Genomic DNA, 27,855 nt, shown 5'->3' with positions numbered 1-27,855 from the left:
ACAAGGTATGATGTAGCACGTAATGAAAGTAGTTTATTAGATTATGTATTGGTGGATAAAAGGTTGATGGGTAGGCTCCAGGATGTACATGTTTATAGAGGGGCAACTGATATATCGGATCATTATTTAGTTGTAGCTACAGTTAGAGTAAGAGGTAGATGGGAAAAGAGGAAGGTGGCAACAACAAGTAAGAGGGAGGTGAAAGTGTATAAACTAAGGGAGGAGGAAGTTCGGGTGAGATATAAGCGACTATTGGCAGAAAGGTGGGCTAGTGCAAAGATGAGTAGTGGGGGGGTTGAAGAGGGTTGGAATAGTTTTAGAAATGCAGTACACTGTATTAGAATGTGGGGCAGAAGTTTGTGGTTATAGGAGGGTGGGGGCAGGAGGAAAGAGGAGTGATTGGTGGAATGATGAAGTAAAGGGTGTGATAAAAGAGAAAAAGGTAGCTTATGAGAGGTTTTTACAAAGCAGAAGTGTTATAAGAAGACCAGAGTATATGGAGAGTAAAAGAAAGGTAAAGAGAGTGGTGAGAGAGTGCAAAAGGAGAGCAGATGATAGAGTGGGAGAGGCACTGTCAAGAAATTTTAATGAAAATAAGAAAAAATTTTGGAGTGAGTTAAACAAGTTAAGAAAGCCTAGGGAAAATATGGATTTGTCAGTTAAAAACAGAGTAGGGGAGTTAGTAGATGGGGAGATGGAGGTATTGGGTAGATGGCGAGAATATTTTGAGGAACTTTTAACCCTTTGACTGTTTTCGACGTATAAATACGTCTTACGAGCCAATGTTTCTGACGTATATATACTCAATAATTCTAGCGGCTTCAAATCAAGTGGGAGAAAGCTGGTAGGCCCACATGTGAGAGAATGGGTCTGTGTGGTCAGTGTGCACCACATAAAAAAAATCCTGCAGCACACATTGCGTAATGAGAAAAAAAAAACTCTGATCGTTTTTTTGGAATAAAACGCCGACTTTGAGGTGTATTTTCGTATAGTATTTATCGTTGTATTCGCGTTTTCATGGTCTTAGGTGATAAAATGGAAAACATATTACAGAAATAGAGATGATTTTCATTACTTTTACGATGAAAACGACCTTGAAACTGAGCTCAAAGTAGCGGAAATGTTCGATTTTTACCAATGTTCAAGAGTAAATAAATCACACCACACGTCCAATACACGTCAACTGGGGAGTCTAATATTCTTTCACTAGTGCACTGATATTATTTATACCATTTTTACAATAATGCAGTCGTCTGCATAACAGTAAATTTTGTATTTTTTTGTATGAATAAAAAATCAAAATAGAAAGCAATAATAATATAAGAGGGGGCTAGAGATGTGACTAATGAACAGAGCATATGTTATTTTAGTGCCACGAATGTCTACCTTGTTTATTCTGGACCCTATTTTGAAATTGGCATCTTTTTTATTTTGCGTGAAATTGGCAATTGGGTAGTCCAAATTAGTAAATGGGAGGTTTCTTGTACTCAGCTGATAGATAAAATGGAGTTCTAAAGAAATAGCTATGAGTTTGGTCAACTGGAACAATGGAATTGGCTGAAAATTGGGCTCAAAGTCGGCGAAATCGCCGATACGCATATGTCGCCGAGACCGCTAACTTCGCGGGAGCATAATTCCACGAGTTTTCGACCAAATTTCGAACTTTTGGTGTCATTACCATCGGGAAAAGATTCTCTATCATTTCATAAGAAAAAATAATTTTTTTTTTTTCAAAAATTGAGCGACATAGAATGACAGTTTCAGAGAGGGGCCTGAAACAGTCAAAGGGTTAAATGTTAAGGAAGAAACAGAGGCAGTAATTTCATGCACTGGTCAGGGAGGTATACCATCTTTTAGGAGTGAAGAAGAGCAGAATGTAAGTGTGGGGGAGGTATGTGAGGCATTACGTAAAATGAAAGGGGGTAAAGCAGCTGGAACTGATGGGATCATGACAGAAATGTTAAAAGCAGGGGGGATATAGTGTTGGAGTGGTTGGTACTTTTGTTTAATAAATGTATGAAAGAGGGGAAGGTACCTAGGGATTGGTGGAGAGCATGTATAGTCCCTTTATATAAAGGGAAAGGGGACAAAAGAGACTGTAAAAATTATAGAGGAATAAGCTTACTGAGTATACCAGGAAAAGTGTACGGTAGGGTTATAATTGAAAGAATTAGAGGTAAGACAGAATGTAGGATTGCGGATGAGCAAGGAGGTTTCAGAGTGGGTAGGGGATGTGTAGATCAGGTGTTTACATTGAAGCATATATGTGAACAGTATTTAGATAAAGATAGGGAAGTTTTTATTGCATTTATGGATTTAGAAAAGGCATATGATAGAGTGGATAGAGGAGCAATGTGGCAGATGTTGCAAGTATATGGAATAGGTGGTAAGTTATTAAATGCTGTAAAGAGTTTTTATGAGGATAGTGAGGCTCAGGTTAGGGTGTGTAGAAGAGAGGGAGACTACTTCCTGGTAAAAGTAGGTCTTAGACAGGGATGTGTAATGTCACCATGGTTTTTTAATATATTTATAGATGGGGTTGTAAAGGAAGTAAATGCTAGGGTGTTTGGGAGAGGGGTGGGATTAAATTATGGGGAATCAAATTCAAAATGGGAATTGACACAGTTACTTTTTGCTGATGATACTGTGCTTATGGGAGATTCTAAAGAAAAATTGCAAAGGTTAGTGGATGAGTTTGGGAATGAGTGTAAAGGTAGAAAGTTGAAAGTGAACATAGAAAAGAGTAAGGTGATGAGGGTGTCAAATGATTTAGATAAAGAAAAATTGGATATCAAATTGGGGAGGAGGAGTATGGAAGAAGTGAATGTTTTCAGATACTTGGGAGTTGATGTGTCGGCGGATGGATTTATGAAGGATGAGGTTAATCATAGAATTGATGAGGGAAAAAAGGCGAGTGGTGCGTTGAGGTATATGTGGAGTCAAAAAACGTTATCTATGGAGGCAAAGAAGGGAATGTATGAAAGTATAGTAGTACCAACACTCTTATATGGGTGTGAAGCTTGGGTGGTAAATGCAGCAGCGAGGAGACGGTTGGAGGCAGTGGAGATGTCCTGTTTAAGGGCAATGTGTGGTGTAAATATTATGCAGAAAATTCGGAGTGTGGAAATTAGGAGAAGGTGTGGAGTTAATAAAAGTATTAGTCAGAGGGCAGAAGAGGGGTTGTTGAGGTGGTTTGGTCATTTAGAGAGAATGGATCAAAGTAGAATGACATGGAAAGCATATAAATCTATAGGGGAAGGAAGGTGGGGTAGGGGTCGTCCTCGAAAGGGTTGGAGAGAGGGGGTAAAGGAGGTTTTGTGGGCAAGGGGCTTGGACTTCCAGCAAGCGTGCATGAGCGTGTTAGATAGGAGTGAATGGAGACGAATGGTACTTGGGACCTGACGATCTGTTGGAGTGTGAGCAGGGTAATATTTAGTGAAGGGATTCAGGGAAACCGGTTATTTTCATATAGTCGGACTTGAGTCCTGGAAATGGGAAGTACAATGCCTGCACTTTAAAGGAGGGGTTTGGGATATTGGCAGTTTGGAGGGATATGTTGTGTATCTTTATATGTGTATGCTTCTAGACTGTTGTGTTCTGAGCACCTCTGCAAAAACAGTGATAATGTGCGAGTGTGGTGAAAGTGTTGAATGATGATGAAAGTATTTTCTTTTTGGGGATTTTCTTTCTTTTTTGGGTCACCCTGCCTCGGTGGGAGACGGCCAACTTTTTTAAAAAAAAAAAAAAAAAAATATTAGGTATAACATAAATTACATAGAAGCATGATAAAGACACCCAGATTAATAAAAACTGACATTACAGTATATAGAGAGGTACTGAGGGGAGGGATAAAAAAAAATGACCATGACTATTACAGAAAAAGTTACATGCCTGAAGGGTAACTATAGAAGATCACTCTTACCATGTGCAAAGACTGAAAAAAGTGCGATTTTCTCGAAAAAAAAAATTTCCCAAGTATGTAATCAGCTATGCATGCGTTTCCTGGAATATCTCAGAAGTAAGTCATTGACCTATTTCATGTTGTATTACAGTTAATAATTAACAGATTGAAAGGAATTTCCCAACAAACATAAAACTGAATGTTTTAATTTTGGGTGGTGACACTTTTGAAGCGTCAGTAAGTGGTGATTCCTTGATTAGCGACAAATTCATTTACCGATGGGGTCTTAGGCCCCTAACTCCATCGTTAAGTGAGGAGAGGCTGTATCTACATTCTGAAAGAGGGGCAGTGATGTTATAGTTTAACCCTTTCAGGGTCCAGAGACCAAATTTCCAGGTCTCTGGACCAGGGTCCAAGAATTTTCAAAAAATAATTTTGCTATTTTTTTCTTATGAAATGGTATAGAATCTTTTTCTGAAGGTAATAAAACAAAAAGTACGAAATTTGATGGAAAATTGACAAAATTATGCTTTCACGAATTTTGATGTGTCAGCGATATTTATGCATTGGTGATTTTGCCGAATTTGACTCCGATTTTAGGCCAATTACATTATTCCAGTCGACCAAATTCTTAGCTATTTCGTTAGTATTACTTCTATTCTGTCGATTGAGCACAAGAAATCGCCAAGTCAAATGTTTCAACTACAAAATAAAGTGATTGGAAATTGGTAATTTGGCCAATTTAATGCAAAGTTCAAAATATTCCAACTTCAAAATAGGGTTCAGAATAAACAATGCATGCATTCCTGGCACTAAACTAAAATTTCCTCTGTTCATTATTTACATTTTCAGGCTTTACAAATGAATTCCATTTTGATTTTTTATTCTCAGTGAATTTTTATTCAAACCAAAAGATAGAAGATTTACTGTTATGCAGTATTGTAATAATTGTATAAATAATATTGCCACATTTGTGAACGTATATTAGACCCACCAGCTGGTGTGTATTAGACGTGTGAGGTCATTTGTTAACTTTTGAACATCGGCAAAAACTTAACATTTCCACTACTTTGAGCTCAGTTTCAAGCCATTTTCAGTACTAAAACCAATTGAAATCATCTTGATTTCTGTAATATATCTTCCATTCTATCGAATGAGACCAAGAAATCGCAAATACAACTGTAAAAAACGTACAAAAAAACACTGCAAAGTTGCTGTTTTAATAAATAATTACCGTCTCAGTTTTTTCTCTCATTGTGCACTGTGTGCTGCAGGATTTGTTTTATGTGGTGCACACATACCACATAGATGTATTCTCTCATATCTAGACCCAAATTTGCCGCTCACAGCTTATCAGAGTGAGCTGAGCTCATGGCGTAGATCTACAGTTTGGACCCTCAATGTAAAGCAGTAGATCTACAGCATGGACCCTGAAAGGGTTAAAAGGGCATTTGAATTGTGATCACTGAACTTCTGGAAAGACAGCTATTGAATGAATGATGGCAAATATGTTAATCTTTGTGGGTCCCTACTTCAGTGAAAGATGGCTAGTGTGTTAAAATAAAGTATGTAGCATCGACTCGTGCTTTACTCTCTTGTGTTATAGTCCATGCTGGAAAACCAAGTTTTTTTTTTTTTTGAATCGAGCTGTGATAGTACTGTTTTAATGCCTCTGAATTGCACAATCTAAATTTTCTTAACACTGATTGATCTTCTGCAAAAGCAGGATTATAAAAAAAATAATTCACCATACTCATTCAGATAATTGTTTTGCCAGAAGTGACAGCTATCTGAATAAGTAATGGTGAATGTGTTTCCTGTTTTGGGTCATCCTGCCTTGGTGGAAGATGGTTGGTGTATTAAAAAAAATAGTTGTGATATTTCACTAGTCTTTTTGCTGATCAGAATGATTAGAAAGTAAATTATTGTTTGAATATCATTTATTTTTAAAAAAGTTTCCTATGTATTATTTTATTCTCATTTGTTTCTCTTAAATGCTGTCTTAGATCATCATATTGGGTTGGGGTCTGTTCTAGAAAATAAGTGATATAATGATTTTTTATTTTACTGTCTAGGGAGTAAAAGGCATTAAAGGAGAAGATGGAGAAGATGGCATCAGTGGAATTCCTGGATCTCCAGGAACACCAGGCAGGCCTGGTCCGAAAGGAGAGCGAGGTCTTGATGGCTTACCAGGAACCAAAGGCTTTTATGGTTTGCCAGGATCGCCTGGCCGCTCAGGGGATAAAGGAGCCCCAGGAGACCTCGGAGTTGCAGGTCGTAAGGTGAGAAACATCAAGGCAGATTTATTAAGTTATGATGAATGATTTTGAACATTTGACAGTGATATTCATTATAACATAAAACAGATGTAGACTGGCTTGGGCAGCAGGGTGAATTTTTTTATTTTTAGGTATCATCAAAGGTGTACTTTTAAGTGGTTACCTGAATTATTTTTCTTCCTCCAAATTTTTTGTTACCTTCTGTTTATGATTTAAGAATGCCTCATTTGATCAACTTCAAATTTTCAATTTTGATGTGCTGGAATTAAAAAAATGTTCTTGCAGTTATTGGCATGTGGAGTTTCCCTGTGAGAAATGCTATACATGTATAGTCCATTCCAGCATTCTTGGAATGGGTCAAATAACTCCTCCTTTGATTGGCTTCAAACATTCAACACTGTTGTGTCCTACTTAAAGGAAAGTTGAAAGTGTTGTTCATATGTGTAGGTGCACATTTACCAATTTTGTATGTAAAATAGTGTGGAATGTTTTTCTGTTCAGCCACATTATATATATAATTGAATAGATTGTATCTCTTTTGAACAACTTCAGTCTTCAATGACTCATGCATCTTACAGACAGAATAGTATTCAATAGGTTTAGTCTCTTATAGATACAAATTTGACCATTTGCTAATACAGTGGACCCTTGACCAGTGATATTAATCCGTTCCTGAGAGCTCATCGTTAATCGAAATTATCGTTAGTCGAGTTAATTTTCTCCATAAGAAATAATGGAAATCAAATCAATCTGTGCAAGACACCCAAAAGTATTGAAAACAAATTTTTTACCACATGAAATATTAATTTTAATACACACAAACTGAAGAAGACATGTACAATTACATGACACTTACCTTTATTGAAGATCTGGTGATGATTGATGGGATGGGAGGAGGGGAGAGTGAGGATGGTGTTAGTGTTTAGAAGGGGAATCCCCTTCCATTAGGACTTGAGGTGTCAAGCACTTTTCTGGGCTTACTTCCCTTCTTCTTTTAATGGCACTAGGACCAGCTTGAGAGTCACTGGACCTCTGTTGCACAACATATCTGTCCATAGAGGCCTGTACCTCCCGTTCCTTTATGACATTCCTAAAGTGTTTAACAGCATTGTCAGTGTCACAATTAAACACTTGTTCATGTTTCAATTCTTCACTGTCTATGTACTCCTTGAATTTCCTGCACATATTTTTCAGCTGCTTTTTGGTCTGAACTGGCAGCCTCACCATGCCTTATCACACTATGTATGCCACTACGATTCTTAAATCTCTCAAACCAACCTTTGCTGGCCTTAAATTCACTCATATCACCACTAGTTGCAGGCATTTTTCTAATTAAATCATCATGCAACTTCCTAGCCTTTTCACATATGATCACTTGAGAGATGCTATCTCCTGCTATCTGTTTTTTGTTTATCCAAACCAATAACAGTCTCTCAACATCTTCTATCACTTGCGATCTCAGTTTCGAAAACATAGTTGCACCTTTGGCAAGAACAGCTTCCTTGATTGCCGTTTTCTTGGTCACAATAGTAGCGATGGTTGATTGGGGTTTTGTGTACAACCTGGCCAGCTCGGAGACAGGCACTCCACTTTCATACTTAAGTAGCAATAATCTCTTTCTTCATATCCATAGTAATTCTCACCCTTTTTGCTGTAGGGTTGGCACTAGAAGCTTTCTTGGGGCCCATGGTGACTTATTTTGCAGGTGCAATCACTAAAAACGCTATGATAATATGAAATGTTCCGATTGTATGTTTTGATGGGACCGCGGTGGCTGGCTGGCTTGTAAACACTGGCCACAAGTGGACGCGTCTCGAACGGAACGAATCGTGTTGGTCGAGTTTTTTAGCGCTAGTCGAGGCAAAATTTTTGCGTTAAAATGTATCGCTAGTCGGATTTAACATTAGATGATGCCATCGTTGGTCGAGGGTCCACTGTATAGTTGAAGCATTACTTTCCATGTAATAACAGGTCAGCTTCAGACTTTTAGCACTGGTGTGTTCTCCTGAATGGAAGATTCATGTTTTTATTGGGTTATATAAGTCCTAATTTATTACTAAATGCAAAAAGAAAAGCTTTTCGTTTTTAGGTTACCCTGCCTTGGTGGGATACAGCCGGTGTGTTGGAAAAAAGAAGTCCCAATTTTCCAGTTTAATTAAACAAGTGGTTCTAATATACATTCATGATAGAAGGAATTGGAACTACCTTACCTTATAGGGGACTATGTATATACACCCCTATTGGCTCAGAGCTCCATGATGATGATGTTGATTTTCATCTTTATGTCTTACACATACAGTGGTCCCCCGCTTTTCGTAGTTCCTGGCAATCATAAAATTCGCCAATCATAGAGGTATTTTCGTATAAACGTGGACTCGCTTTTCATAGGTTGACTCGCGAGTCGTAGTTCGTCCGGGATGCGTACCCATGGCATGAGCCAGGGCGGCAGCCAGTCTGGCATTGTTTACCAGTGAGCAAAGGTCCCCTCACGCGCTCCAGCGAAATATTTCATAATATTCCATTTATTTTAGTGCTTGCAAGTACTAAATAAGCTACCATGGCTCCAAAGAAAGCTCCTAGTGCCAAGCCTGTGGTAAAGAAGGTGAGAAATACGATTGAATTTAAGAAAACCATCATTGAACAATATGAAAGTGGTACAAGTGTGGCCGAACTGTCCAGGATGTATAAGAAACCCTACACAACCTTATGTTCCATAGTGGCCAAGAAAAATGAAATAAAGGATGCTGTTGTTGCAAAGGGAGTAACTATGCTGACAAAAATGAGATCACCAGTACTGGAAGAGGTTGAGAAGTTATTATTGGTGTGGATAAATGAGAAACAATTAGCAGGAGATACTCTTATGACTTCGTTTATTTGTGAAAAGGCTAGGCAGTTGCATGAAGATTTGGTAAAGAAATTGCCTGCAAATAGTGGTGAAGTGAGTGAATGTAAGGCCAGCAAAGGCTGGTTTGAGAGATTTAAGAACCGTATTGGCATACACAGTGTGGTAAGGCATGGTGAGGCTGCCAGTTCGGACCACAAGGCGGCTGAAAAATATGTGCATGAATTCCAGGAGTACATAGAGGCTGAAAGACTGAAACCTGAACAAGTGTTCAATTGTGACGAAACAGGCCTCTTTTGGAAGAAAATGCCAAAGAGGACCTTCATTACACAAGAGGAAAAGGCAATGCCAGGACACAAGCCTATGAAAGACAGGCTGACACTAATGTTCTGTGCTAATGCTAGTGGGGATTTCAAAGTGAAGCCATTACTAGTGTACCATTCTGAAAATCCCAGAGTGTTCAGGAAAAACAATGTTATGAAGAGTAAATTGTGTGTGTTTTGGAAATCTAATAGTAAGGCATGGGTCACGAGGGAAATTTTCGTCGAGTGGTTCAATGAAGTGTTTGGCCCTAGTGTGAAGGAGTATCTCCTGGAAAAGAAATTGGATCTCAAGTGCCTGCTAGTAATGGACAATGCACCTGCTCATCCTCCAAACTTGGATGACCTAATTTTCGAGGAGTTTGGGTTCATCACAGTAAAGTTCTTACCCCCAAATACCACTCCTCTCCTCCAACCCATGGACCAGCAGGTTATTGCAAACTTTAAAAAACTCTACACAAAAGCAATGTTTCACAGGTGCTTGACTGTGACCACAGACACTCACTTGACCCTAAGGGAATTTTGGAGAGAACACTTCAGCATCCTCCACTGCATAACCCTTATAGGTATGGCTTGGGAGGTAGTGACTACCAGGACTTAGAACTCTGCCTGGAGAAAATTGTGGCCAGATTGTGTCGACAAGAGGAATTTTGAAGAATTTGGGACTGACCCTAATGAGCCTATGTCTGTTGTAAAATCAATTGTGGCACTGGGGAGTTCCATGGGGTTGGATATGAGTTTGGAGGATGTGGAAGAATTGGTGGAAGACCACAATGAAGAGCTCACCACTGAGGAGCTGCAAGAGCTTCAGCAGGAAGAGCAACACATCGCAGCTCAGAATCTTGCTGCAGAGGAGGAGGAAGAGAGATGGAAGAAGGTGCCTTCTTCAGAAATTAAAGAGATTTTTACTATGTGGGGTAAGATGGAAAGCTTTATGGAGAAACATCACCCTAACAAGGTTGTTGCAAGCCAGGTTGGCAACATGTACAGTGACAAAGTCTTGGGCCATTTTAGGGAAGTGTTAAAGAGATGCCAGAAACAGAGCTCTCTCCACAGTTATTTTGTGAGACAGGACTCCAGTGACTCTCAAGGTGGTCCTAGTGGCATTAAAAAACAGAGAAGAGAAGCAACCCCAGAAAAGCAAATGGTACCTGAGGTGTTGATGGAAGGGGATTCCCCTTCCAAACTATAAACAATCCACTCTCTCTCCTCCTCCAGTCTCCCATACACTAAGAAGAATCTCCAATAAAGGTAAGTGTTATGCTGTTAATGTTTCATTCATGATTTCCCATTGTATTGTTTATGTGCTACATGCATATTTCATGTTAAAAATTTTTTTGTTTTAATACTTCTGGGTGTCAGGAACGGATTAATTGTATTTACATTATTTCTTATGGGGAAAATTGATTCGTGAATCGTAAATTTCGTTTATAGTAACGGCTCCAGGAACGGATTAATTACGAACAACGAGGGACCACTGTATTTCATCCCCACCCACTGTTGTGCTTCATTATCATTTCTTCCTTTTCATGCCCCTTGCCTGCCCTTTCTTCTACTTTATTTTCTATCATTTATTGACATGCTTATAGTATTTCTGACCATCCTCCAGCTTTATTTTTTATTTTTCATATTATTCCCTCCTTTCCTATAGTTTTAGCTACCTAATATCATCCCTCTCCTGTTTTATTTCCTCTTGTCACACTTCTGCTGTATTCTCTTTCCCATTTCTAATTACTTACCTCAATTATTCAATTACGTACAATACAGTTCCTCTCATCTGCTCGTTTATTTAATTTCTTCTTGCTTATTCGCTAATTTTCTCACTCCACATTTCTGTCTTTTTTTCACTATAATTTAATATACTCAATTCTAAAGGTTTGGAAACCTTAGCACAGTATTTTAAGAAACTTGTATTAATTATAGCGGTGCCCCGTGGCCTGGTGGCAAAAGCTCTTACTTCACACGGTGAGGGTGCGGGTTCCATTCCCGGCAAAGGGGTGGAAACATCAGACGTGTTTCCTTACACCGGGTGTCTGTGTTCACCCATCAGTAAAATGGGTACCTGGGTGTTAGTCGACTGGTGTGGGTCGCATCCTAGGACAAAACTGACCTAATTTGCCCGAAATGCTCTGCATAACAAGGGGCTTTCTAAATAGTAGTATGTCACTGATGTCAGCTAGGCCTGTATACCTTGTACATGTACAAGTAGGCCGTCTCCCACCGAGGCAGGGTGACCCAAAAAAGAAAGAAAATCCCCAAAAAGAAAATACTTTCATCATCATTCAACACTTTCACCACACTCGCACATTATCACTGTTTTTGCAGAGGTGCTCAGAATACAACAGTCTAGAAGCATAAACATATAAAGATACACAACATATCCCTCCAAACTGCCAATATCCCAAACCCCTCCTTTAAAGTGCAGGCATTGTACTTCCCATTTCCAGGACTCAAGTCCGACTATATGAAAATAACCGGTTTCCCTGAATCCCTTCACTAAATATTACCCTGCTCACACTCCAACAGATCGTCAGGTCCCAAGTACCATTCGTCTCCATTCACTCCTATCTAACACGCTCACGCACGCTTGCTGGAAGTCCAAGCCCCTTACCCACAAAACCTCCTTTACCCCCTCTCTCCAACCCTTTCGAGGACGACCCCTACCCCGCCTTCCTTCCCCTATAGATTTATATGCTTTCCATGTCATTCTACTGTGATCCATTCTCTCTAAATGACGTTATATGATGTTATATTATTATTATATTATTATAGCAGTATGAAGAATTTTCCACTTTTTTCTATTAGGGTATCAAGGGAGAGATTGGTGACAGTATTCCTGGTGCTCCTGGTATTGCTGGTAGACAAGGACCACCAGGTTTTCCTGGTCTTCCTGGCAATGTAGGCTATCCTGGTCAACCTGGCACACCAGGAGCTTCTGGACAGAGAGGCTTAAGTGGAGATCGTGGTTTTGATGGCCTTGCTGGCCTTCCAGGAGATAATGGGCTTGACGGTACACCTGGAGGTCCTGGTCGGCCTGCCAGAGATGGCCGAAATGGTCTAAAGGGAGAACAAGGATTGATGGGAATTCCAGGTGAGTTGCTTTTATTCATTTTACAGTGCAGTGAATCCATGATATGATGGACCTCAGTATAATTGATTTTTAAATTATAGGCAAAATCCACTGGTTAAATTGTACTCTTAACCCTTTAGGGGTCGCCAGGCCCTCTCAGAGACTTGTTCTCAGGGTCGCCAAAATTTAAAAAAAAAAAAAATTATTTTTTCTTGTGAAAAGATAGAGAATATTTTCCCGATCATAATGACACCAAAAGTATGAAATTTGATGGAAAACTTAGGAATCATGGTCTCGCGAAGTTAGCGATCTCGACAATGTTTACACCGGCGATTTTGCCCATATTGAGCCCTATTTTTGGCCAATTCCAGTGTACTAGTCGACAAAAATCATAACTATTTCACTAGAAATCCATTTTTTCTATCGCATGAGTACAAGAAACCACCCATTTACTGATTTCAACTATCCAATAAAGTGGTCAGAATTTAGCAGTTTTTCCAATTTCACACAAATTTCAAAAGATGCCAATTTCCGAATAGGGTCCAGAATAAACAAGAAAGACATTCCTGGCACTAAAATAACAAGTTCTCTGTTCGTTAGTCACATCCCCAGGCCCCTCTTATATTTCTTTGGCTTTCCACTTTGAATTTTTATTCTTACAAAAAATAGACTAATGCAGACTACTGCATTAGCGTAGAAATGGTATAAATAATATCAGCGCACTTGTGAAAGAATATTAGACTCACCAGTTGACGTGTATTGGATGCCTGGCATGATTTGTTTACTTTTGAATTTTGGTAAAAATCGAACATTTCTACTACTTTGAGCTCAATTTCGAGGTAATTTACAGTGTAAAGTAAAAGGACACAAGTGCAACTAATGTGACATTTATTGTGGCAACGTTTTGCTCCTGGAGAGCGAAACGTTGCCACAGTAAATGTCACATTAGTTGCACTTGTGTCCTTTTACTTTACATATTGTCGGTAATTCTACCAACTTTATTAATTTACAGTGTAAAACCAGTCAAAATCATCTCAATTTCTGTAACATGTTTTCCATTCTATAAAATGAGACCAAGAAAACTAGAATACAACAATAAATACCATACAAAAACACAGTGCAAAGTCGCTGTTTTAATCCAAAAACACAGTCAAAGTTTTTTTTTTCTCATTACATACTGTGTGCTGCAGGATTTTTTTTATTCTGCGCACACTGACCACATAGACCCATTCTTTCATATGTAGGCCTAACAGCTTTCTCTAACTAAATTTGAGGGCGCTAGAATTTAGGCATACTAGTATACGTCAAAAACACTGGGGTGCAAGCCGTACTATTACTTAAGACTGAAACCCCCAAAGGGTTAATTCCTTTAGTTTCATTATTTATGGCAGTGTATCTGTTAACTGTGTGTACAGTTCTAAATTAGGTATACAGTAGAGTACTTTATTGTACTTATTTTACTATTTTTAACACTGATATAAATCTTCTGTTAGTCTGTTATATTGAGGGTTTACTGTGTTTCACTGTAAAGTTTTTTTTTTTGTTGATGTTCATGTCATATGTCACCGAAATTTGCTTGAAACCAACTAGGCTGTCATGGTTTTTATAATATTGGGATACAAGAGGCAACTGCCTAAGCAAGAGTATGCTAATGATGTTAGTTAGGTCTTTATTATTATTATTATTATTATTATTAAGTGTATTATTATTATTAGGTGTATTATTATTATTAGGTTATTATTATTAGGTCTTTATTATTATTATTATTATTATTATTATTATTATTATTATTATGGCTATTATTATTATTATTATTATTATTATTGTAAAGTATGTTTGATTACTAACAAATGATGAGCCATTCATAAAAGTGCATGGAATCAAGTGCAGTTTGCTCGGAGTATAATTATGCCTTTAACCCGTAAACGGTCCAAATGTATATATACGTTCACTACCCCAGTGCCCCGAATATTTTAAAAAATGGTTTTTTTTTATGGAAATAAAGAGCATATTTTTCTTAGTGTTATAGGATAAAAAAAAAAATTAGGGTCAGTACTTGCAGAGATATGAGGCCGAGAAGTTGGCACTGGATGCTCACGTGACAGCAACATCAAGTCCTGCCACTTGCAGAAGTGTTGCCGTTATACCTTTTTTCTATTTTTCATATTATTTTATATAATTTTTGTGTTCTGATAATTACAATTTATAGTAGTTCTTGTCATTTCATAACCAATCTTTGTTCTGACACTAATATTAGGTACTGAAATTATACTCAAATTGTCACAAACACATTGACAGGTGGACATTAACACCTGCCTTGGTCATTTACTATTGTCTAGGAATATATACAAAGTATTTATAGGTCCCAGCAATGTTTTGATACACAGGAGTATAGAAGAAGAAGAAGGAAGAAGTTCCCTTGAAGCATTGTGTAAGACAAGTGTCAGTGACAAGCATCCTGGAGGGCAGTGATAAGATGAGATAAGGGATGACATTTGATGGGTGCCAGCGAGGGTGCAGAGATAAGATGAGATAGTGCAGAGATAAGATGAGATAAGGGATGACATTTGATGGGTGCCAGCAAGGGTGCAGAGATAAGGGGTGACATTTGATGAGCTCATATCTGTCTCTGATTATCTCTCTCTGTCTTGTCTCTGTCTGCTCATCTCTTTCTGTCTCTCTGCTTATCTCTCTCTCTGTCTCAGAGAGAGCCACTGTGAACCAACAGGTATTCTTATGCATTATATCTACAAGCATAGTATAGCACTTTGGATTTTTTATGTTATCCTAGGTAATTGACACTATGTATAATTGTATTTGTGTGTACCTGTGAGACAGATAAAAAGAGATAAAGACAGAAAGAGACAGAGACAGGCAGACAGACAGAGATAAACAGAGATAGAGATAGACAGAGATAGACAGTCAGAGACAGATAGGCCCTAAACTTGGGATTAACATCACTTCCTCTTAAAAGGGGAGTGTTAATATGACATTACATCAGTGAATCCTTGGTGTTTGCCGCACTATTTGCTCTAGCTGGTGCTCAATTTAACTGCCGCTCCCACAAGGTACTAAGTGGTCCCAGATTTTTATTAATATGGTGCACACTGAGTATTAAGACCCATTCTATGCTGACCAGGCATCTCAGGCCAATTACCTGGAGCTTACCTGGAGAGAGTTCCGGGGGTCAACGCCCCTGCGGCCCGGTCTGTGACCAGGCCTTCTGGTGGATCAGAGCCTGATCAACCAGGCTGTTACTGCTGGCTGCACGCAAACCAACGTACGAGCCACAGCCCGGCTGGTCAGGAACCGACTTTAGGTGCTTGTCCAGTGCCAGCTTGAAGACTGCCAGGGGTCTGTTGGTAATCCCCCTTATGTATGCTGGGAGGCAGTTGAACAGTATCGGGCCCCTGACACTTATTGTATGGTCTCTTAACGTGCTAGTGACACCCCTGCTTTTCATTGGGGGGATGTTGCATCGTCTGCCAAGTCTTTTGCTTTCGTAGTGAGTGATTTTCGCGTGCAAGTTAGGTACTAGTCCCTCTAGGATTTTCCAGGTGTATATAATCAATTATGTATCTCTCCTGCCTGTGTTCCAGGGAATACAGGCTCAGGAACCTCAAGCGCTCCCAGTAATTTAGGTGTTTTATCTCCGTTATGCGCGCCGTGAAGGTTCTCTGTACATTTTCTAGGTCAGCAATTTCACCTGCCTTGAAAGGTGCTGTTAGTGTGCAGCAATATTGGTGCCAAATTTGGAGGCAGGAAAAATAAAATGTATATATACATTTGGGGCACTAGCGGTAAGAATGTATATACGTTTGGACCGTTTACGGGTTAATGACAAGTGAATAAAAGGTATTTCAGAAGAATAGTGCAGGCATTAATTTTTAGTTATTTAAACACATGATGTATTTTAAGATCACCTACAGTGCATGTATTGCTGCTGTACATGTTAAGAAAAGTTACTTATATGTACAGTTGTACCTTGACGTACGAGTGCCCCAACTTGTGAGTTTTCTGGGTTATGAGCTGCCGCTTGGTCGATTTTTTGAGTTGTAAGCCAAAATCCGAGTTATGAGTGAGCTTCAGATACACTGCCACTAGTTGGCGCAGCAAACGCCACAACATCCACCCAGCATCCCAGCGTTTTGTGCTTTTTGTGCAGTTATTTTGCTAATTTCTTTTTTTTTCTAACCATAGGTCCTAAGAAAGTAAGTGCAAAGGACAGTGCTGAGAAGATGATGACGACTATATCCATTGAATTAAAGCATGAAATCATAGAAAAACACAAGAAAATTGCTTTTGTTTCAGTGTTTTCCTTATGAAACTAGTGATCTAGTGTAGTTAGCCTCACAAATGCTCTGTTTTCTCTTATAATAAGACCTCAAAAGGGCAAGAATGGGAAGATATGGTCAGAGTGATAATTATTTTTACCTCGTGAGTGGCCACCACCACTTGTCACATAATGACATTTTATTCATTTTAGAGTATTTTTTTTTTTTTCTCAACAAGTCGGCCGTCTCCCACCGAGGCAGGATGACCCAAAAAAGAAAGAAAATCCCCAAAAAGAAAATGCTTTCATCATCATTCAACACTTTCACCACACTCACACATTTATTTTTTTTATTTATTTATTTATTAACAATTTGAGCACACATACAGAGGTACAAAAAAAATACAGATAAGAGCAGCATGCCAAAGCCACTTATACTATGCATAGCATTATGGGCTGGCTTAAAATTAACTTAAGATTAACTAAGCAATGATGAAATCAGTGATAAAACATTAATGTAAACAGATTACTATAAAGCACAAGTGAGTATTACAAAGACAGGTCATATGGTTGCATGCATTGTTGTACATTCAGTCATATGGAGTATTCTGTTAGGTAGTGTATTTAAAAAATAATAAAGTTAGATTGGGTTTTAGGTTTAACATTTATGTGATATAATTGTGAGAAACATTTAAGATATACAATTTATAAGGTTCAGTTATTCAGTATTTATTTGGTTTTGGGTGAGTAAGTGATCTTTGAGAAGAGACTTGAATTTATAAACAGGTAGTGTTTCTTTTATATTTACAGGTAATGAATTCCAGATTTTAGGGCCTTTTATGTGCATTGAGTTTTTGCATAGTGTGAGATGGACACGAGGAACATCAAAGAGTGATCTGTGCCTTGTGTTATGGTCATGTGTTCTGTTGAGGTTGGCAAGGAGATGTTTGAGGGGAGGGTTAATATCAGAGTTAAGTGTTCTATGTATGTAATAGGTGCAGTAATAAGTATGGATGTTTTGTATGGTGAGTAGGTTTAGTGTATTGAATATTGGTGGAGTGTGCTGCCTGTAGTGAGAATTTGTTATCATTCTAACTGCAGCCTTTTGTTGGATAATTAGTGGTCTGAGATGGTTAATTGTTGTTGAGCCCCATGCACAAATTCCATAGGTGAGATAGGGGTAAATAAGAGAGTGATATAGGGCCAGGAGGGCTGACTGTGGAGCATAGTACCGTATCTTCGATAGTATGCCTACAGTCTTGGAAATTTTCTTAGAAATTTGTTGTATATGTGTATGAAATTTGAGTCTATTATCAAGGTGGATTCCTAAGAATTTTCCCTCTGTTAGCTTTGTGATAGGTGATCCGTTTATCATTATGTTAAGAGGGACATCTGTAGCTCTGTTACCAAACTGAATGAAGTAGGTTTTGTCAATGTTTAGTGTAAGTTTGTTAGTCCTCATCCAGGTAGATATTTTCTGTAATTCGGTATTTACAATATTGGCTAGCGTGACTGGGCTCGGGTGGGAGAAGACGTATGTAGTGTCATCTGCAAATAGTGTGGGTTTGAGTAATTGCGAAGCATTTGGTAGGTCATTTATGTATAGGAGAAAGAGAAGAGGGCCAAGGACACTTCCCTGTGGGACACCAACTGTAATTGGTTGTGCAGAAGAGTTTGCCCCATTTGCGTACACATATTGGCTTCTGTTGCTGAGGTATGACTTGAGGTAGTTGAGGGAGTGCCCTCTTATACCATAGTGTGACAATTTTACGTGGAGCAAGTCATGGTCAACTGTATCAAAAGCTTTACGTAAGTCAATGAAGATCCCCAGTGGGACTTCTTTTTTCTCTATTGCAGTGTATATATGTTCTAGCATGTGTATAATAGCATCATTAGTATTTTTATTAGGCCAGAATCCAAATTGGCAGGGGTTGAGTATGTTTTGGGAGATAAGGTAGGAGTAGATTCGTTTATGAATTAATTTTTCGAAGATTTTTGAGAGAGGGTGTAAGTTGGATATTGGCCTATAGTTATTCAACTCTGTTTGGTCTCCTCCTTTGTGGATCGGGGTGACCCTTGCTATTTTGAGTACTGTAGGGAAGGTGGAGGATTCAATGGATTTGTTAAAGAGTGTTGCAATGATTGGTGATAGCACTTGTGACACTTTTTTGTATATAAAGGGTGGTAAGGTATTTAAATCTCCTGCCTTGTTTTTTAGTGCGTTGATAATAAGGGAGACTTCGTATGGGTTAGTCGGAGCTAGGAACAGTGTGTTTGGGTAGTTGCCGGTGAGGTAGTCATTTGGTGGGGTATCTGAGCTTGGGATTTTGTTGGCAAGGTTTTGTCCTATAGTGGAGAAGAAATCATTGAGTCTGTTTGCTGTTTCTGTTGGTGGGAGTTGGGGTTCATCTGATTTTGCTAATTTTATTTCGCTATTTCGTGATATCTTTTTTGTTCCCAGAATTTCTGATAGGGCTTTCCAGGTCTTTTTTATATCACCTCGTAAGTTGGATAATCTGTTCTCATAATACAATTTTTTTGCCCTTCTTATCAGGCTGGTTAGGATTGACGAGTAACGTTTTATTTGGTCTCTGGTTATGTGACCCATTCTGTACTGTTTTTCATATTGGTGTTTTGTATTTATGGATTTGAGAATGCTGGGTGTTAGCCAGGGACTATTCAGTCTCTTAGCTGTCATCTGTTTAGTTTTTTTAGGGCAGTGCTTGTTATAGAGGTATTGGGTCTTTTTTAGAAAATTATTAATACATTCGTCAATATCTGTATAGATTTCTAGCTCAGTGTGCCAGTCAATGTTTGCTACTGCTGTTGTGAAGTTATTAATGGCTGCCTCATTGTGAAGTCTGAAGGTGACTTTAGTAGTGTCTTGGGGTAGTTTACCAAGAGTTGTTATGAGGAAAGTAGGGTAGTGGTCTGTGGTATTATCTGTAATTATGCCTGATTTTAAAGGGGATATGGTGTTGGTCCAGATGTGGTCAAGTAGGGAAACACTAGTCTCTGTAACTCTTGTAGGTTTTGTTACTGTTGGTAGCAACATACAGTTACTCATTGTGTTTGTGAATTCAGTAACGTGTGGGTCCTGGTCTTGCAGGAGATTTATATTGAAGTCACCTGAGAGTAGTAAGTGATCTTTGTTCATGTGTGCATCAGTTATCATACTTCCTAGGTTTTGACTAAATTGGCTAATGTTTGACTGTGGAACTCTGTAGATGTTTATCAATGTGAGAGGTTTTTGTAGGTATTTGGATTTGAATTTGGCTATTATATATTCCCCATGTTCATCCCTTGTGCAAGTATTAGTGATACATTCTAGTTGGTCTGAGTAGTATATGGCTGTGCCACCCCCTTGTTGGTCTGGCCTACAGTTGTGTATGGCTGTGTAACCAGGAATGGCATAGACATCTGTACTATCAGGCTTTAGCCAGGTTTCAATTAGTGTAATGATGGACATATTGGCATGTAAGGAATTTAGTAATGCTATGAGGTCATCGTAATGCTTGCTTAAAGATCTGATATTGTAGTTAAAGATAGTTATGTTGTTGTTGGCACTGAGAAGTGCCTTTGATTGTTCTGCAGTGTAGTAATTACAGTAACTGTTTGATTCATTTAAGTCATTAAATAAGAGGTTGGTATCAGGATCAATGCTTGTAATCATAAGATTTGTAGTGAATCTATAGTTAGAATTAAGTATAAAACAAAGTAAATAGTCTTAAGCTAAAAAATAGCACCTTAATTATTTAACAAATGTAAAATAATGAGCTAAGGTAGTTTTTTTTTTTTTAAGCTAAAATAAAGGAGACAATATAAAAGGGACTAATACAAATAAAGTGATGATCAAATAATGGAGCTTGGGAATATGATAGTAAGTAGTACTATAAAGGTAATTCTTTAAAGTTGAATTATAGTATAAAATTATAATATAAAAGGAACTAATATAAGTTGTGGTGAACAATAAAGTGGTAATCAAATAAATGAGCTTTGGAATATAATGGCAAAATTGTGAACTTATTCTACTTTAGCACCTGAGAATAGCACCTTGATTATTTTAACAATTGTGAATATATAAACTAGGGTAGTTATATAAAGCTAAAATAAAGGAGAAAATATATAAGGGACTAAAATTAAGTAATGGTAAACAAAGTTAAATGGACAGATGGTCACTATGAAATAATATTGGTTTAGGAGTAAGATCTGATTTGTAATATTAAATAAATTGAGCAGTTTATTGCACAATAAAAAGTAAAAAAAAATGAGGTAGTTGGTACTAGCTAGCAAAAGATAGTTTTGGTACTTGCAAAAAAGTAATTGGAATATGCACTAATTGCATACACAATGAAAAGTGACTAAAAAACAAGTAGTGATAAACAAAATTAAATGGACAGGTAAGAATAATGAATATTATTAATTTGGAGTAAGATTTGACTTGTAATTTAAAATTATGAGCAATTATTAGCAGTAAGAAAGAAGTATAGAGTATTGGAGGTAGTTGGCATTAGCTAGTGATGAAAAATAATAAAAATAATAATGCACAATATAATAGTAACGTACACTATATGCACCACACGTATATATGTATTAAGGGCACTTATCTAATCTGTTACAGAAATGTCAGCTTTTCTAAGGAAGGTAGAGAAATCATGTTCGTTTGAGATGGTATATTGTTGTCCTGTTGATGTTTTCCTTACTAGTATTTTCCCATCTCGCGTGAAACACTGATGTATTTTGTTTTCCTGTTTAAGTTTTCTCAGCCTGAACAGAAGGTTTTGACGTTTTTTTGTTAGACACTCATTTATGTACACTCCATTTTTCATTGTAATTGCTGATTTAATTAGGTCCTTTCTTTTATCGTATGAATGAAGTCGGATCATTATACTGCATTATACTGCAGAGGTGCTCAGAATGCAACAGTTTAGAAGCATATACGTATAAAGATACACAACATATCCCTCCAAAATGCCAATATCCCAAACCCCTCCTTTAAAGTGCAGGCATTGTACTTCCCATTTCCAGGACTCAAGTCCGGCTATATAAAAATAACCGGTTTCCCTGAATCCCTTCACTAAATATTACCCTGCTCACACTCCAACAGATCGTCAGGTCCCAAGTACCATTCGTCTCCATTCACTCCTATCTAACATGCTCACGCACGCTTGCTGGAAGTCCAAGCCCCTCGCCCACTAAACCTCCTTTACCCCCTCTCTCCAACCCTTTCGAGGACGACCCCTACCTCGCCTTCTTTCCCTTATAGATTTATATGCTTTCCATGTCATTCTACTTTGATCCATTCTCTCTAAATGACCAAACCACCTCAACAACCCCTCTTCTGCCCTCTGACTAATACTTTTATTAACTCCACACCTTTTCCTAATTTCCACACTCCGAATTTTCTGCATAATATTTACACCACACATTGCCCAGGACATCTCCACTGCCTCCAACCGTCTCCTCGCTGCTGCATTTACCACCCAAGCTTCACACCCATATAAGAGTGTTGGTACTACTATACTTTCATACATTCCCTTCTTTGCCTCCATAGATAACGTAATGTATACAGGAGAAGGGGTTATTAGCCCCTTGCTCCTGGCATTTTAGTCGCCTCTTACAACACGCATGGCTTACGGAGGAATAATTCTGTTCCACCTCTGCAAAAGCAGTGATTATGTGTGAGTGAATGATGTGTTGAATGATGATGAAAGTATTTTCTTTTTGGGGATTTTCTTTCTTTTTGGGTCACCCTGCCTCGGTGGGAGACGGCCGACTTGATAAAAAAAAAAAACTAAGAAAATAGAAAAAAAGCCCAGGGGTGTGTGTGTGTATATATATATGCATGTGTAGTATGACCTAAGTGTAAGAAGAAGTAGCAAGGCATACCTGAAACCTTGCATGTTTATGAGACAGAAAAAAGACACCAGCAATCCTACCATCATGTAAAGCAATTACTATAGGTTTCCATTTTACACTTACCTGGCAGAATGGTAGCACCTCCCTGGGCAGTTGCTGTCTACCAACTTACTACCTAGGTACCCTGTTAATATTTTCAATATAATTATTGACAATGCAATCTTGTTGTGTTCTGAACCATGTGGTATGTTCATAATTAGGCAGGATAAATACTGAAGGCTGTGGACAATGCCCTTCTCATTAGCTATAAAGGGTGGCTGCACATAAGCAATTCAGTTAATACCATCTGTTTTAGTGGAAAAGAGTCCTGGAGGTGGGAAGTACAGTGCCTCCATGCAAAAGTAGGTGTTTGGGATGTTTACTGTTTGGAGGAACATCTGAACTGTCGTATCTGCACGCCTCTGGCAAGACAGCAATATTGTGAGTGATGGTGAAAGTTTCTTTTTTCATGTCACTCTATGTTGATGGGAAATGGCCAGGGTGTTAAAAAAAAAAAAGAGTTGTGCGAGTTAAAAAAATGTACATAAGATGTGTTAAAAAAAAAATCTTGTGCGAGTTAAAAAATGCTCATAAAATGAACACTCCATTGTCAACCATGTGGAGGGAGGAAGGAAGGGCAAAGTTTACTACCCAACTAAGAATAGGTGAATGAAGGTTTCTCAGCATGTAGGCAGAAAAGTGGTCCATGCGACCACTCACGGATGAGTGATGAGGATCTACAACAAATGTCGTCATAGGTATATACCATATCCAGCACTGCCATTTAACTTTAAATTCCACTGATTTGTGACCATGTTAAAGTGACCGTGTACAGTACTGTGTATAAAGAAAGGGCTTTAATAACTCCAAAGCATTAAATTGACTGAAGTTGATTGGGATCATGTCTGTGTCTGGACATAAAGACTATCACCAGTATAATACACAATGGGTATATAAGGAGTATTATTGACATTTACTAAGCACTCACTGTCAAGAAGATCAAGCTTGGATTTACAATACTGTAAGTGGATTTTCTAGCATGATAACATCCCACATCACACACATTAGGTATAGGAGGCTACTGTACTTTTGTTTTTGGATATTGGTGATTCAGGTTAAATATGTATCTGGACTGTGAATGAATAATCCTTTCTTTAGCAAACATGAATAAGTAATGAAACTAAACATGAAGGAAAAAGTTTAGTTCATATACAAAAAAAGATAGGTACAGTATTAGTGAAGAAGCTAAAGTATGTAATTGAAAAGTTTGAAAATTTCAAATGGCAAAGTGATGAACGTAGTACATGTACTTCTTTGTGACAGGTATTGTTGGTAATCCTGGAGCTCCAGGACCTGATGGATTCCCAGGCCTTCAGGGAATAAATGGTGATGTCGGGACCCGGGGTATTTCTGGCTTTGAAGGAAACCCTGGACCAAAGGTAGGTTTATTAATGTGTTATTAAATTTAAATAACCAGAAATTGCCTTTTTATTTCAGTGTTCAGAAATGTGAATGGATACTTGTACAATTTGGAAAGATCTAAGATATAAATTACATTCTGTCAGTAATACTGAAGAAAAGAAATTTTGCAGAATAAGCTATTAACCCTTCACTGTGTCATACCCGGAAAAAAATATTCCTGTGTGTGTTTGTGGCATGAATTAAAAAAAGAAAAAGCTTATAAAATAAAAGAGTGCATTTTTATGAATTGAATAGGACTAAAATGAGTGGAAATCTGTGAAAACTTAAGATATTATGGTGTGAAATTAAGACACATGTGCAACATTTGGGTATCTTTATTGTAGACATTTCGCCATCCAGTGGCTTTATCAATACAAATTCCAAGACATAACTTGAAGACAATAGAACTATGTACAGAAGATGAGGTAATCAGTCCCTCAACCTTGGAGTAGGTGCGAGGAGCACCGTAGTCATTTACTACGGTGTTGTATACGGTATTGTATACCATTCTTGTACGATTTTATGGTGTGTTGAAGTTGGCAAAAAAATTATCACGAGTCCGCAACAGCGGCATAAATGTGCCAGTAATATTTACATTTTACAATTATAATTTTTTCGTTTTTTTTAATTGCTTTTAGTGTTTAACCCTTTCAGGGTCCATGCTGTAGTACTATGGCTTTGGGCTCAGGATCTTTGCTGTAGAACTACGTGATAAGCTCAGCTCACTCAGATAACCTGTAAATTTTTGCCTAGCTATGAGAGAATTGGTCTATGCAGTGAGTGTGCACCAAAAAAAAAAAAAAAAAAAAAATCCTGCCCTACATAGTGCATGATGGGGGAAAATAACTGACATGTGTATGGTTTAAAAATATTGTCTTTGCACTGTATTTTCTGATGGTTTTATTCTCAGTTTCTTGGTATCGTTTGGTAGAATGGAAGATATATTATAGAAATAGAGAGGACTTTGTTTGGTTTCAGACTGGAAGTAGCTGGAAATTGAGCTCAAAGTAGCATGAATATTTGATTTTTGCCAACATTCCAGAGGACATAAATCATGTCACTCATCCAATACAGTTCCAACTGGCTGGTCTAATACATGTTCATGAATGTGCTGACATTTCATATACAATTATTACAATAATGCAGTAGCCTGCATGACAGTAAATCTATTTTTTATGCGAATAGAAAATCAAAATGAAAACCAAGTGTAGTATAGGAGAAGTCTGGGGACATAACTGATGAACAGAGGAAATTTTGTTTTAGTGTTAGAAATGTCTACATTGTTTATTCTGAATCCTATTTTTATATTGGCATTTTTTATTATTATTATTAATAATAATAATAATAATAATGTTTATTTGGACATGATACATAGTTGTGCAAGGAATTATACTACTTGGGTGTACATGCCAAAAGCCCCTTGTATGCAGAGCATTATGGGCAGGCTTAAAATTAACTTAAGATTAACTAAGCAATGATAGATTCAGTAGTAAAATTTATGGTAAACAATTTACAATATGAAGTACAGTTAGGTATTTTAAACAATATTTTAAACAATGAAATTTGAACATTTCAATTATGAAGCATTATAGTTGTACAAATTTGTAGCATTACAATTAAAAACATAGTTTGATAGGGTCATGGGTTATACATCTATGAAATACAGTTATTCAATATTTATTTAGTTTTGGGTGAGTAAGTGTTTTTAAGAAGAGTCTTGAACTGATAAACAGACAGCGTTTCTTTTGTATTCACAGGTAATGAATTCCAAATTTTTGGGCCTTTTATGTGCATTGAGTTTTTACATAGTGTGAGATGGACATGGGGAACATCAAAGAGTGATATGTGCCTTGTGTTATGGTCATGTGTTCTGTTGAGGTTGGTAAGGAGAAGTTTGAGGGGAGGGTTTATACCTGAGTTTAGTGTTCTGTGTATGTAGTAGGCACAGTAATAAGTATGGATGTTTTGTACAGTGAGTAAGTTTAGAGTTTTGAATATTGGTGGAGTATGCTGCCTGGAGGGGGAATTTGTTATCTTTCTGACTGCAGCCTTTTATTGGGTAATTAATGGTCTGAGGTGATTTATTGTTGTTGAGCCCCATGCACAGATTCCATAGGTGAGATAGGGGTAAATGAGTGAGTGATATAGGGCAAGGAGAGCTGATTGTGGAACATAGTACTGTATCTTCGATAGTATGCCTACGGGCTTGGAGATTTTCTTGGAAATTTGTTGTACATGTGTTTGGAATTTGAGTCTATTATCAAGGTGGATTCCTAAGAATTTACCCTCTTGTGAGCTTTGTGATAGATGAACTGTTTATCATTATGTTAAGTGGAACATCTGTATTTCTGTTCCCAAACTGAATGAAGTAGGTTTTGTCAATATTGAGAGTAAGCTTGTTAATCATCATCCAGGTAGATATTTTCTGTAATTCAGTATTTACAATATTGGCTAGTATGACTGGGCTTCGGTGAGAGAAGACATATGTAGTGTCATCTGCAAATAGTATGGGTTTGAGTAGTTGAGATGCATTTGGTAGGTCATTTATGTAAACGAGAAAGAGAAGAAGGCCAAGAACACTTCCCTGTGGGACACCAACTGTAATTGGTTGTGTGGAAGAGTTTACTCCATATGCGTACACATATTGGCTTCTGTTGCTAAGGTATGACTTTAGGTAGTTGAGGGAGTGCCCTCTTATACCATAGTGTGATAATTTTATGTGCAACAAATCATGGTCAACTGTATCAAAAGCTTTACATAAATCAAGGAAGATTCCCAATGGGACTTCTTTTTTCTTGAGTGCAGTGTATATTAGTTCTAGCATGTGTATAATAGCATCATTTGTGTTTTTATTAGACCTGAACCCAAACTGACAGGGGTTGAGTATGTTGTGGGAGATGAGGTAGGAATAGATTTGCTTATGAATTAATTTTTCAAAGATTTTAGAGAGAAGGGGTAAGTTGGATATTGGCCTATAGTTATTCAGGTCTGCTTGATCTCCTCCTCCGTGTATCGGGGTGACCCCTTGCTGTTTTGAGAACTGTTTACCTGGAGAGAGTTCCAGGGGTCAATGCCCCAGCAGCCCAGTCTGTGACTAGGCCTCATGGTGGATCAGAGCCTGATCAACCAGGCTGTTACTGCTGGCTGCACGCAATCCAACATACGAGCCACAGCCCGACTGGTCAGGTACCGACTTTAGGTGCTTGTCCAGTGCCTGCATGAAGACAGCCAGGGGTCTATTGGTAATCCCCCTTATGTATGCCTGGAGGCAGTTGAACAGTCTTGGGCCCCTGACACTTATTGTATGGTCTCTTAACATGCTAGTGACACCCCTGCTTTTCATTGGGGGGATGTTGCATCGTCTGCCGAGTCTTTTGCTTTCGTTGTGAGTGATTTTCGTGTGCAAGTTCGGTACTAGTCCCTCTAGGATTTTCCAGGTGTATATAATCATGTATCTCTCCCTCCTGTGTTCCAGGGAGTACAGGTTTAGGAACTTCAAGCGCTCCCAGTAATTGAGGTGTTTTATTTCCGTTATGCGCACCGTGAAGGTTCTCTGTACATTTTCTAGGTCAGCAATTTCATCTGCCTTGAAAGGTGCTGTTAGTGTGCAGCAATATTCCAGCCTAGATAGAACAAGCGACCTGAAGAGTGTCATCATGGGCTTGGCATCCCTAGTTTTGAAGGTTCTCATTATCCATCCTGTCATTTTTCTAGCAGCTGCGATTGATACAATGTTATGGTCCTTGAAGGTGAGATCCTCTGACATGATCACTCCCAGGTCTTTGACGCTGGTTTTTCGCTCTATTTTGTG

General features: G+C 38.1%; 1 protein-coding gene across 1 annotated transcript in view; it reads left to right on the top strand.

Moving 5' to 3' along the window:
- The window catches only part of LOC128703688 (collagen alpha-2(IV) chain), a 208,302-nt gene that overhangs the window by 100,254 nt on the left and 80,193 nt on the right, over nt 1–27,855 (top strand). The window contains exons 15-17 of the mRNA XM_070101287.1: nt 5,977–6,183; nt 12,148–12,433; nt 23,907–24,022. Coding sequence (XP_069957388.1) covers nt 5,977–6,183; nt 12,148–12,433; nt 23,907–24,022 — 609 coding nt within the window. The remainder of the gene's footprint in view (nt 1–5,976; nt 6,184–12,147; nt 12,434–23,906; nt 24,023–27,855) is intronic.

Source organism: Cherax quadricarinatus, chromosome 76 (genome assembly GCF_038502225.1).
Source record: "Cherax quadricarinatus isolate ZL_2023a chromosome 76, ASM3850222v1, whole genome shotgun sequence".
NCBI classification, from domain to species: domain Eukaryota; kingdom Metazoa; phylum Arthropoda; class Malacostraca; order Decapoda; family Parastacidae; genus Cherax; species Cherax quadricarinatus.
This window is presented reverse-complemented; position numbering and strand designations above follow the sequence as displayed.